Raw genomic sequence first — 13,683 nt, forward strand, 5'->3', positions numbered from 1 at the left:
GTAAGGATTCTTTTGGAAGCAATAGGGTTTGAAGTTTAAACAGCGAAACGGGTCACCATGTAATTATTTCTGAAGCATACTGCTAACTGTTCGAGTCTATGCTCACTTTAGATCCTGTTCAATCCATTTGCTGAGCAGCTCTATAGAGTGTTACAAAGGCTTTGAATCTCCGTAAATGACTGCATCATTGCTGAGCTTCAATCTTCCTTTCCTTGGCTCAATATACTTAACACTTACTGCGGCAAGCTGGAAATGTGCTGTTGATTTGTTCCATGACTTCTGTTAGGTCTGTGCTAGTGTCATGAGGTGGGACTAACAAGTCGTCTACACCTAATGAAAACAAAAGGTGCAATCAGTTTAGTAATAGAGAAGCAGCATTTAAGAGCCCGAAAGCCATTTCCACCCATCCTTCCCACCTTAATGTATTTAGAGAGAGAAGAAGAAATCCCCTGTTTGAAATCTCTCTCATTTGATATGCAAGAATTGCTCATTGATAATGGCCAGGCAAGAGAGGCATAGATACCAAATTATACATTTATAGCTGAACTCATTTCTGCATTATAAAGCTTAGCCACTGTGCTTGAGATAAACCAGGTTGAATTGCGCAGAAGCAACTAGATGTAAAAAATTGCTATTAAGGTTTATATTATTAAGCACTAAAAAGGGTGCTCGATGCCAGTATATTCCAAAGTCATTTAGTCAGCCTCAGTGCCCAAAAGGTCACTAAGTATTGCTGTGTGGAAGGTAGGAGAGGGCCTGTCTGTCAGGAGTGCGTGCAGGAGCCAGGCCCTGTGACTCGGAGGGCCTCACAGGACTGGGGCCTTCCTGCGTTTGGCCTGGAAGGGCAAGGCATGGCTGCACAGATGAGGCTTGACAGAAGACTCGTAGCACCTGGTGGCAAGGGCCTGGAGGGGTATATAAGACCAGCATTTCCCTCTGGCTCTTTGCCACAGCAACACACTACCCACCTAGCTGTGCTTTGGCTTCCTGACTCCTGGTTTCCTGACTCTTGGACTCTTGGCTTCCTGACCCCTGGACTGCCGATTCCTGCTTCCCGACCTCTACCCTGGTCCCAACATACCAAGCCGGGGCTCTGGCTGCCTGTAACACTGCCCATGACACACTCCCAGTGCAGCCTTCCATGGTTGGGGGAGAGGAGTAGAGGTCAGGATGAGCTCCTCTTGCACACTAATGCCTCTTCCCAAACTGGTGTGGACAAATATCTGAGGATATGTATTTTTCTCATGCTAATAAGGAATACTGCTGGCAGCAGAGTGCTAGGATCTAGTTCATTAATATTGTTCCAAACCCTGTTCTCCTTTTTATCTAATGTTTGCTTCCCCTGCCAAAGAGGTTTCCATTTTTCTGCCCCCTCTTCAAGGGTCTTGAGAATTTCTTGGGAATTTTGAGCCAGCCTTATTTTGCAAGGTGGGTGGCTAAGGGTGGTGGGGTTTTTCTTTCAAGTAAGCATTTATCCAGCACTCTGGATCATTTCCCTGGCAGCAAACACTTCTTGTTCTGAAAAAGCCCCATGGGAAATTACCTCATGTTGTCTTCACTTGTGCTTTAAGTGAAACATGGGAAGCTAGGGAGGTTGCAGGCGATTTGTAGAATGAGAAGAAAGGACACTCATAACCACCCCTTAGCTGCCTCAGAAACAAGGTAACTGCATCAAAAACCCTGCACACAATTTATGAGAATTTCAACATTTCCTTTCATCTTGATAATTTTCAAATTTTATTGTTCCCATTAATTGATGGAGAATGGCCAGGGGAAAAAAACAACAGGTGAAAGTTTTGGTAGAATGCTACAGATAACTGGGCCTAGGAACTTGCCTTTCTGAAGGGAATGGTGTCTGCACCTTATTCTTCTAAGTCTAGTACAAGCCCCCATAATGGCTTCTGGGCTGAAGAGAAGGAGCACATTCTCTCCCTCAATTTGGCCTCTTCAGGGGCTCAGAGTTTCAAGTTAATTTCCCTTGATCCCAAAACCAGGATGGAGAGGCACTGGCGGAGGGAGCACACCACTCCAGGCAGCGCGATCCCGGTGGGGTTCCATCACGGCTGCCCCCCCCGCAGGCGGTGCGCCTCGCCCCCAGAATGCGTGCCCCGCCCTTTGGGCAGCGCACCCAGCCCCGGGGACACGCACCAGCCATCCCCCTGCCTGCTGTCCACCCCCAGTGCCAGAGCATGAAGCTCCGCCACTGTGAAGAGAGGAACCAGAATTAAACTCTATCACCTCAAAGGTAACAGAGACTTTTTAAATACCAATATTGTGTATAGAATAGATCAAAGAAAGAAAGAAAGAAAGACCTAAATATTTTGTAGTGGTTCCCACTACAACAGAACCAAACTTTTTCAGTAATAATGTACAACATTGTTTTACTTTCACAAGCATCTGGGCTGAGTTTTATTATTAAGCAATTTAGCAGTTGCTGAAAATTGAGCAACAATGTATTGGCCATGTCTGCATGTAATAAGCTGTTAACAGTTGTGTGCTGGTGCATGCAGCCTGATCACTCCTTTCATTCTCTTTCTGTGTAAGTGATTAAACAACATCAGAAAGGGGACAGGCTTTGTGCTTTGTTCCTCCCAACAAGCCAGGATTCCTAAATAACAACAAACTTTGGTTGAAGGCCTACTAGTAGAGAGGGAGGAGTGATCAGGCCCCTTGTACCAGTGTGTGCACAGTACAGTTTATTAAGCCAAGGCTCTTGGCTTATTGTTACATACAAATGTGGCCACTTTATTGCTGGTTTTAGATCATTTCACCTACTTGTTTTATGAGGTGCATTTTATTGTTTTGTATTAAACTGTGTTAAGCTGTCCTGAGGGGCTCTATGCAGCCATGTGGCAGGCTAACACTGATAAATGAATAATTAAATTCCCATACACTGGTTCATTTAAAGTGTTATGAATCTTTCAGCTAAAAGTTCTGCTGCCTCGATACAGGCAGGAAAGATGATGAAAGACTACATATATTAATTACGTCTTTCAGAACAAATCCAATACCTGCTCTAGAGAAGTGCCAAATTTCCATAATGAGCTGTTTTTTAAATATTTATTAATAGGGAATTTATATTCCAATTTTCCAATTCTAGAAGGAAGTAGTCAAGGCAGCTAAGGAAGTCTGTGTGCATGCTCTCTCTGTTAATGCTTTAGTTCTGGATAAATATGTACTTAAAACTATTATAGAGGACAGAGTTGAAATCGTATAAGCAAAAAGTTAGAAAAACACACACCCTCACGTCATGCATTTGCAAGGCGTCAGCTCTTTGATTTAGTACTATAAAGTATCTGGAAACCAAATCATGACAATAGATCTCTGCAACTGCAGTGACCAGGCGACTTACCTGTCTGATTAAACTGTGAAGTGGCCTCCTCATCAGGTGAATAGCTGAGGCCCGAATGCTGAGGTGAAGTGCAGGAAGAGCCTCCATTAACTCTGGAATCTGTTTCAGGCTAAATTAGATTTTAAAATAATTTGAGTCCAGAAGTCCACTTCAGAATAGCAAAGCATACTTTATATCATATGATATAATCTATTGGTAAGGTTTTGATATCCAGGTTGGAGATGATGCTGATACAAATTTAATAAGATTAAATGAATAAAAGCATGGGTTATGGAGTTTGGTAAGGAATCTGTGTAACTAAAGTATTGCGTTGATTTGCTTTAGAATCACCACACAGATTACTTAAATAAGTCTTTCGTGTATCTGGAAGAAACTAAAGAAGCCTGAATAAATGGGCTGAATTATTTCATTATTTCCTCTTCTTTTTAATTAACATGTCTTTTGTCAAGGTGCCACATGCCAGCTCTGCTTCACCTCCGAGTGTGACATTGTAATCAATCTTTCGGACAAAAATGACAGCATTTCACAAGGAGACCAATCCTTTGGGCTTACTAAAATAAAAATAGCCAGCACACCTCCCAATGGCAACCTGCAAGTTCCAGTGTAAAGACGTGCAACATTTTCTTCCTAACGACATGCTCCAGTGTTCTACACTACTACACTGTATTCACCAGGCTCAATTAGTTTTCCTTCCCACAAGCTTTGAGATAATGCATCCACCTTGACAGGTTATTACTCTAATCAACACGATTCAGTCAACATATCACTATAATAAAGCCGACTTTAAAGAAGAGTGGTGGGCAAATGATATATCGGAAGAACAAACAAACAACAGCTCAAGCCACAAGGTAACAAACTAGCTGTCAACGCATAGCCCATTTTCAAACTAATAACATTACATAATCATATTTCTGTCTTTTAAGAAGAAATCTCTGAAGCTGTCGAATTAAGAGAAATATAATTGAGCTAGATTTTAAATTCATTCTCTATCTCTCTCTACACACACACAAACACTGAAAATTTCCAGAACTTCTCAAACAAGCTAAGGAAAAGTGGAATGAAAGCTTGGTTGAGTGTATAAGCTAACTAATTTGAATAATCTGTTGTGAAAACCATCAAAACAAGTGGCACTATTTTAGAATGATTTTAGAAGGCTTGTAATTTTCAGGCGTCTCTACAACTATGCAACACTGGCTTTTAAGTACAGTCATTTCAGCATTAAAAACCTTAAAATATTCCCTCCAAATGTGTCCTTCCATTTTCCTGGCTGTGGCTATGGGAATAGCATTTGGAAACATTTGTAGCTAGGCATTTGTGAACAACATGGCTTTAATTTCAGCATACATCTTATAAAAACTTGAAAAGAGGGGCATTTTGAAGCTGTAGTCAGACACCTAGCCTTGTATGACACAGCATGCCTGAAATTTACATGAAAGTGTAATGGAATGAATTGAATTCAGAAGGAATCTAGTTTGGAAGGACACAGTGTCCCTAAATAACCTTTGTTGCCAAGGCAGAGCAAATCTGACTACTGTACCTGCTCAAGCAACTGCCGTAGTCGGTGAAGTTGAGATTCCAGCTGCTTGTTGTGATCTTCCAAAATCTGCATTCTGGCCTCCAGTCGGCCTTTGTGTTGCCTTAAAAGTTTGGCCTCTGCAATGAGCTCAGCGTCTTCAGATGTGTGCTGTGGTGAAACAGCCGAGTCTGGCGGTGAGCTAGGTGCACTAATTCCTCTCCGAAGATGCTGTTCCTTTAGTTGCTCATATTCGATTTGCAGCATCCTAAACCCAGTTTTAAAAGAATAATAACCAGCAGGTTTCATGGCAGCCTAGACACAGAACAAATGAACTGGAAACATCTTCCCTTAAAAGAACATGTCTGCCAATCAGCCATGATAAAATGGGCTCAAGACATTGGTTACAACATTATGTCTGAAGACTGGGAAAAGTTATGGACCACCGGTATGAAGTTTACGGCATGTAATGCCTTGAAAGAAAATATTATGAAAATGGTATACAGGTGGTACATGACCCCAGTCAAGCTCGCTAAGATATACCATTTGTCTGATAATAAATGTTGGAAATGCAAGGAGGCTGAAGGGACATTCTTTCACCTCTGGTGGACTTGTCCAAGATTGAAGGTCTTCTGGGAAATGATCTATAACGAGTTAAAGAAGGTGTTTAAGTACACCTTTCCTAAGAAACCAGAGGCCTTCCTTCTGGGCATTATCGGCCAGAAGGTGTTAAAAAAGGATAGAACTTTTTTTATGTACGCTACAACTGCAGCAAGAATTTTAATCGCCAAGCATTGGAAGACCCAAGATTTGCCCACACTGGAGGAGTGGCAGACGCAACTGATGAACTACATGGAATTGGCTGAGATGACTGCGAGAATCCGAGACTTGGGAGAAGAGGCAATGGAGGAGGACTGGAAAAAATTTAAAGACTATCTGCAAAAGTATTATAAGTTGTATGAAATATAAGACGTCGTATGATTCAGAACGTTAGCCCCAGCAATGAAATTTAATTATCCATGAAATTGTTAACACTTGTGAAAGAATCAAAGTTTAAATGGGTAAAAACGATATTAGGTTATATTTTTAGAGTAAAAGGAGAATAAGAGATTTAAACTTAAATTATTACCGAAAATATAAAGAAATATGTGAAATAAGGGTATAATTTGCTGATGACTTTATTATCAAGAATGCATCATGCGGGAGATGAGGGGAAGTCCAATGGAAATCTGAAATAAGTTATGGAAATGAATGTGATTTTTCTGTTTTTTTTTCGTTTCTTTTCTTCTATTCTGTTTTTTCTTCTGTCTATTTTGTAATTTGGAAAAATGTAATAAAAATTTTATAAAAAAAAAAAAAGAACATGTCTGCCATCATTATTCCACAGTTATGGAACTTATGTAGCAGCTGCCAAGTTACAATAGACTGTAACATATGCTTAGACATGGCACATTGGAAACACATCAATAGAGTAATTGGATACACTGAATGTTTTTTTGGCCAGATGTGGAAGTACAGTTTAAAGCATGCTTTCTCAACCTGCTGCCCGGACTACAACTCCCATCAGGCCTGGCCAGCAGTGTCCAAAACATCTGGAAGGCAACAGGTTGGGGAAGGCTGTCTTCACTGTCAAACCTACCTCCGCTCTTGATTTCTCACCACCTGATTAGTCTACACCAGATGCCACGCTGCAAATGCATTAGCTGCTTTCACTGCAAAGCACTCTTTTTGTATGGATGATGAAGAAAATTCTATCTGGGTTGATGCCATACAAGTCACCTCTTGATGCTTAAACCAAGTGGTGAACATGTGTGGTGTGACTCAACATCCAGTTTTTTTGGAAGCCAGGGAAGTTTGGAAACCCTTTGGCATGCAAAACATGTACTCTACCCCTGAGTTATGAACTGCAGTCTTAAGAGGAACAGTATGGCTTTGGCTCACTTCAAATCAAGTTTAAAGAAGAAAATAGAATGATTAAATAACTGCCTTGAATTCAGACGCGGAGAGGGAAGGCCCAAGCTAACCAGTGGTGGGTTCCAGGCATCAGGATTGGGTTGAACAATGATTTATATTGGAGAGTTGATTTATGGGATGAATAAGGAAAGAGAGTAGAAGAAGAAAGGGGATAGCAGTGGAAAATAAAGGAAAAGGGCAATTCCCACCATTAAATTATTGGAGGATGGTGATTTGGTTCCTCTGTTCCTCCTGTTTCATGGGCAGATGGTGCATGTGTTCTACTTGTAATTTTTTTTTTAAAAAAAGTAATCTCTAGTGCCCTTTTCACAACCAAGCCTGAAATATATGAGCACATATATCAAGATATGTTAATAATGCACAAGGGAAGTTCACAGCACCTTTGTTCCTCCTCAAGGTCAGCAATGATGCGCTCAAGCTCTCCTCGTTCTTCCTTCTCCACCGATTTCAAGATCTGTGCTGGGCTCTGTGGCTGACTCACTGGTGACTCCCCTCCCAGAGTCTGGCAGTACTGCTGGATAAGGGCATGTTCGTCTTCCCTAGGGAAAAAGAAACCTAGCATAAATATATTTTACATGACTAAGGCATAAATAAGAATTGCTATAAATTCTTTACAGAAAGCATCAAGAGTGAAGCCATGGTGCATTTACAAATTCAATATCTTAATGGGATAGCTGCAAATCTTATAAGATGCAAAACTGCAGTGATGGATTGGCTTAAAGGAAGACAAACTCTGATTTCAGTATCTATCTTATTAAATGCTGCTTGAAACAATTATAAGGATTGTCCTCTGCTTTCTAAGGCTATGTTCTTATGCACAGTTAGGTCTAGTTCACACCCATATACCCAACAAAGCAGGGAGGGTTAAAGTGATGTAGAGGTTCACACACAGCTGGAACTCAGTTCCGGCACCTCTCAGGTGGGCACCACTGCCATTACAAGAGAACAAGGAAGGTGTTCCTGGTGAGTTCAGGCACCCCTTTTTCGAGAAAAGTAGTACTGTTCACATACACACTCATTGTCACATCTAGGAGGTCATGAGGAATAGGTGGGCACCTCACAGATTTGAATAATCCACCCCTTTTTCAGCAGACAGATACAAGTCTATTCTCAGGGTGAAATGGCACAAATGAACTCAAAGCCTACTTCCTTGTCCCACTGCGGGACAAGGAGTTTACCATGCCAGAGCAAAGTGTGAACTGGCCCTTACACATACACCAAACTCATATTTTAGCAGGACACGTACATACAGGATGACAACCAAAAGCTATATGTATGCATGACCTCATTGCACTGTGTACATATCAGAGTTTCCAAAAGGTTGGGATTGCATTATTATTTAGCAAGAATCTGGAGTTGTTCTGACCCTGAATAAGGAATGTATTTATTTGTAAGAGAAACAGAAGCAGATGCATCTTTTGAAAACCAGCAACAGCTCTCCCAACATTTTGTGCTTTGGACATCTGTTTTCCCAGCTAAATGTGTTGCACTCTGCATAACAACTTTCATTATAACTCTTGAAAAGTTAGATAATGAGCAAAAACAGGAAAAATATGTTCCCTGTATAAAACTGGAGAGAGCACACATTTTTAGATTGCACTTTCAAAAAAAACCCAGGCTGATGAAGAGAAGAGGAAAAAGAATTCCAGGTGGTAGACTACCGCAGGTAAGATAATATTTTAAATCAGACATGCCAAAAATAGTTGGAAGGGCCTAGAGGTTATGCTTTCTCCACACAGCTCAAACCACAAGGTCTAGATGACAGTATGCATTTTCATAAAGCTTCCTATGGATCAGATAGCTTCAGATGACTTAAGTAAGTGAGTAACAGATTGCTAGTTATAGAGATTGGAACGAGAGAGAAAAAACTGAAATTTAGAAGCTACCAACCTCTTTACAATGTATTTTTAAGAAATCAAGCAAATTCTGTGACAGCTGGAAAGGTAACCTTGAAATAAAATGGGTGATGGACTCCCAGACCAACTTTGATCCACCAGACCATTCCTGGCATACCACAATCACCTCTCGCACACCTGAAGTCATTATCTCAGGTCTGAGGGTGGTACAGGCTTCAAAGGAAAACATGAGAGATTAAAGTGTGGTTCCTCTGCTGGAGCAGGGTACCCTCTCTCTACCCAGCACCTGATGGGCGGCAGGACTGTGGCTTGCTGCAGTATTACAAAGTGTTTTGTATTGAAACTACACATGTTCAATATGTGCATGACTGTGTATACACACATCAAAGTGTCATAAAAATGTCACTGAAAGGGCGGAATAGGAGCAGGGCAGGGTGTTTGCAGGCTTTTCCAATGGATTTCAATTATACGTGATTTCACAGAGGTGTGTGGTACCTGGGAACGTATCCCCGCGTAAACAGGGGGCTGCCTGTGCTGCTAAAATGGAGGGAGAAACTTAGGAGGAAGGGATGCTATACAAGCCCCTTTGTGATCCTGGAGCCAGCCTCTTTGAAGGCAAGCTGAGTGCACACCTTCAAAGAGGCCCATCATCATTGGGACATCAGGCCTCACCCACCTGTGGGTCACTGAGTCAAAAATATTGTCCCTCACCAAGCCAGTTTCTTATGTGGAGGGTAGGGAAACTTTCCCACAACGGGCCAGAGGCAAGCCAGCAGGTGTGGGGTATAACAAACTTATTTTAATTTTTTTTTTTGTATGTAGATGCCTTAATGGAAGCCCCAGGATATATTATCCCATTATGTTTTGCAGTCAGATTCTACATTGCTGTTAACTAAAAGGTGGTGCATGGAAAATATCCTATATAACAATGCATTTTGGGGGGGTTGTAAAAAAGCTCATTTTCAATGGAAATTAAATGTACATAGGTACATTACATTAAAAGGTAACTAATTTATTGGGCGGTTTTATTAAAATGTGAGCTATATCCATTATTCATTTCCTTTTAATTCAGAGGTTTCCATGTTAGTTCAAAACATGCAGCCTTGCTGTTATCTTCCTTTAGTTAGCTTACACAAATCTAACTGCGACACCACATTGTCCTCGGCTGAAATTTCACTGCCGTGGAAGCTTCAATGTAATTTTCGGCTTTTACAGCACTCTAAAGTTATGCAGAATAAGAATTATTCCTCTTGAAATATGTAATGCTCAGCTGCCAGGTGAATCAGAAGTGAAGGAAAATAATTTTGAACAAAATTGAAGAATCTGATTACAGTCATCATGTTTGCTAAAAATAAATATATTCTAAATCTCTTTAAATTATAGAGTACAACTATTGCTTTTGAGCAGTCATGATCAAAAACATGAGGAGCTGGAGGCACCTCAATGCTATCACAATATGCTAATAGGAAATTCAGGGGAATACATAGGATCGGGCCTTAATGGTTATTTTAATGTGTTTGTTTTTAAGCCTATATCAGAAATCATTATCTTCATTACAACATAGCAGAGTTCAAATTTCAATTTCAAATATAAAACATACTTTTTTCCCTTTACTTCTGGTTTGTTTGTTTTTTGTTATTTAAAAAACCAAGATTGTTTTTCAAGCCAGGACCTGATCACACATGCAGAAAAATATTCCATGACTTCGGAGTCACTGCAAATCTCTAAAGTACGAAGTGTTCAAATATGAACTTAGGTCAAGCCCTTAATTATTCTGACACCAGCCTCAATGACAAGGAAAGGATTGAGATAAGTAAGCTATGCCACTGCTCACCACAATAAGTCCCATAGTCCAGAATGCGTCTACCCCCCCACTGTTTCAATCTCAGATGTTTTGCAGAGGACAAAGAGTGGGTGTATTGATTTGTCTATTATAAGCAGTATGCTCTGTAACTGATAACACTGTACTTCACCGAAGTAACACCTGACAAAGAAGCACCATCTATTTATGGAAGAGATATAGCCTTGTTACAGATCCCGCTCCCCCATCTGCTTTTCTAACTGATTGGATTGAAAGGCAGACTGTTGTGCCAGCCTGAACAGCTCACCTGCCCACAGTTTAAGACAGATCTATCAGCTGCACAGTGACCCCAGTTGAATTCTACCATGCTGACTACCCATGCTAGAAGCAAAGACAAGAAGCCAGCAGAAAACCCTTTGACACTGAGTCATAATGATACTGGAAATCCAGCTCCAGAGAAGAAAGGGAGACAGCAACTATAGATCAAAATTAGTGTGGCTCACACAAATAGTTATCACTTGCCCAAAAACTTAAAGTTCACTTAAGGCAACCAGCACAGTCTTCCATTGTGGAGGAAGGTCATTGGAAACTAGAGCGTTTTGCTTAATACTGAGACCACAGAGAGGGGTGATGTAAGATGCAATGGAAGCTATTTTTCACTGCCACTTCTTAAAAGATGCATCTGTAAATGAGTAATCTCATTTACAAGTGCCAGTGAAAATCTATATTATGTCACCATGTGCCCTCATCTACACACACACACACACATATATTTATACCCCGCCCTTCCTGGTTCAGAAAACCGGGCTCAGGGTGGCTAACAACAAATTTTAAACACTTAATTGTAATATAACATAAAAGCAGCATAAAATACAGTATAAAAGCATGAATAACAATAAAATTTAAAGTTCAAAAATCAGTTTGGGGAAAATCCATCCAATAAACATTAGATAGTCACCAATAAACATTAGATAGTCATCAGGGCTAGCTGGCTGAATTAGTCCTACTTGGGCCAGCGAGGAGGCCAGGGGAGAATTAGATGTGGGGTCTCAGAGCGGGTAATCTTCATAAAAGGGGAGGGGGAGGGAAGAGAAAGGAAATAAAAGATCAGGCTGAATTCAAATTAAAGGCCAGGCAGAATAGCTTTGTCTTACAGGCCCAGCGGAAGGAGATTAAATCCTGAAGGGCCCTAGTCTCATGGGACAGAGCATTTCACCAGGTCGGCGCTGTCACTGAAAAGGCCCTGTCTCTGGTAGAGGATAGTCTGACTTCCTTAGGGCCCGGGACCTCTAAACTATGGTTATTCATGGACCTTAAGGTCCTCTGCGGGGCATACCAGGAGAGGCGGGCCCGTAAATATGAGGGCCCTAAGCCACAAAGGGCTTTAAAGGTCAAAACCAGCACCTTGAACCTGACCCTATACTCCACCGGGAGCCAGTGCAACTGGTAAAGCACTGGGTGAATATGCTCCCATGGCAGGGACCCCGTGAGGAGCCTCACTGCAGCATTCTGCATCCCTGGAGTTTCTGGGTCAGCTTCAAGGGCAGCCCCGCATAGAGCGAATTACAGTAGTCAAGCCTGGAGGTGACTGTCACATGGATTACTGTGGCCAGGGCGGGGCAGGAAAGGTAAGGGACCAACTGCTTGATGTGCTGAAGGCGGGAAAATGTTGCCTTGGCTGTTGCTGTAACCTGCGCCTCCATGGAAAGGGAGACGTCAAGGATTACACCCAAACTCTTAACGGAAGGCAATGGCACTAATTGGGCCCCCGCAAGAGAAGGGAGTTGGTCCCTCATCCCCATGCCATCCCGACCCAGCCAGAGGACCTCTGACTTCAAAGGATTTAATTTCAATCGGCTCCCATGAAACCATCCAGCCACAGCCTCCAAGCATCTGGTCAGTGTGTCTGGGGCCGAGTCAGTGTGGCCATCCATCAGCAGATGGAGCTGAGTGTCGTCAGCATATTGGTGACAACCCAGCCTAAAGCTCTGGACAATCTGACTAGTAATGTACAAGCAGACCACAATGACATATTGGAATCTTTATCCTAGAGCGAAATACAGCAAACATTGGGCCATAGCTAACAAAGTAGTTCATTGGTAGAACTTCTCCAAACAGCTTCTTCCTTTCATCTCCCCATGCACCCCCTAAGTATGCAGACCGGAAGAAAATATAAAACAAAAATGGGTTTTGCTCAAAAATTAGCTATGAGAACTGTTGGTAGAAATCTTTCTTCTAAACTACAGTATGTTTTTGTGAGGAAATACATGCTGCCTCACACACAAAAATAAACCTCTCCTCTATACTAAATTACTCTCTTTGGCTTATTGAACACTGCAAGTTTATGCTACCAGCTTACATACTACCAGTTTATACTATTATGGCAGTGTGACATTAACACAGATCACGGAGAAGTTCTAATTATTACTTGCTGGAAGCTAAATTCCACTGTAATTGGTTAAGAATTTATAAGCAAAGGAGTTGACCTTTTTTAGCAATTATACTTGTTTAATTTACTTACACACTTCCTGTGGTGGAGCTACCATCTGTGAACAGAGAACCATTGGTCCGTTCCATCTGGGCCAGTCTAAAAGAGAACAAGAACTCAGGCAAAAAACCCCAAATAAAACCGCACTTCATTCTACTTTGAGCCTACGTTAGGTATGTCAGTTATTGTGTCAGACAATCAATGGAACTGAATGTGAGGATGACACACCAATTCTTAATTGATTCTACTGAATGTTTTCATGCTTAAAATCTATACCCCATCATGACATCCTTTCTGTATAAACTGCTATTAGATCACTACTTCAATTTTTGTTGCTTCTTCATCAAGAGTCATCTTCTTTCAACACTTCTATCTTTTCTATCAAAACGTTTGGGCCTTTCAGTGGATCGAGGAGGAGATAGCTTAATCGCAAGCCAGGTTTGGTTGACCTTCTAAGTGAAATCTACAAACAATTTGTCTTACTCATATCATTTGGGCCAGGATGTAGGAGGATGCTTTTGAAATCAATGACAAAGCCATTGTACCATGTGTATTTCACTGAATCAAGGCAACATAAAAATAAGCCCTATTGGAGGGTGTTAAATACATTTGTGAAAAACATATAGAATTAAATTGAAAATGGACAAATTGAGTGAAGACTAGAGCACTACCACCTGCATGGAACCTACTGGAAAACTT

The 13,683-nt window shown here is 41.3% G+C and overlaps 1 protein-coding gene and 1 long non-coding RNA gene across 7 annotated transcripts in view; one reads left to right on the plus strand and one right to left on the minus strand.

Moving 5' to 3' along the window:
* The window catches only part of LOC309528518, a 61,340-nt gene that overhangs the window by 32,856 nt on the left and 14,801 nt on the right, over window positions 1–13,683 (plus strand). Inside the window, exon 3 of one of the 3 annotated variants that reach the window (XR_014217785.1) lies at window positions 8,579–10,276. The exons of 1 other annotated variant lie outside the window; for it this stretch is intronic. This is a non-coding gene — a long non-coding RNA (uncharacterized lncRNA). Of the gene's footprint in view, window positions 1–3,801; window positions 4,872–8,578; window positions 10,277–13,683 lie in introns of those variants that run through there. One more of the 3 variants, XR_014217786.1, reaches the window with a different exon arrangement.
* Window positions 1–13,683, minus strand: part of UTRN (utrophin) — a gene marked incomplete at its 3' end in the record, with an annotated part of 322,774 nt that overhangs the window by 7,337 nt on the left and 301,754 nt on the right. For all 4 annotated transcript variants that reach the window (XM_082215859.1, XM_082215861.1, XM_082215860.1 and 1 more), the window contains 5 exons: window positions 13,018–13,083; window positions 7,220–7,378; window positions 4,890–5,133; window positions 3,353–3,461; window positions 238–330 (listed from right to left, as the gene is read on the minus strand). In XM_082215859.1, the coding sequence (XP_082071985.1) occupies window positions 238–330; window positions 3,353–3,461; window positions 4,890–5,133; window positions 7,220–7,378; window positions 13,018–13,083 (671 nt within the window). The remainder of the gene's footprint in view (window positions 1–237; window positions 331–3,352; window positions 3,462–4,889; window positions 5,134–7,219; window positions 7,379–13,017; window positions 13,084–13,683) is intronic.

The sequence above is a fragment of the Podarcis vaucheri genome, assembly GCF_965113315.1.
Source record: "Podarcis vaucheri genome assembly, chromosome: 3".
Taxonomy (NCBI): Eukaryota; Metazoa; Chordata; class Lepidosauria; order Squamata; family Lacertidae; genus Podarcis; species Podarcis vaucheri.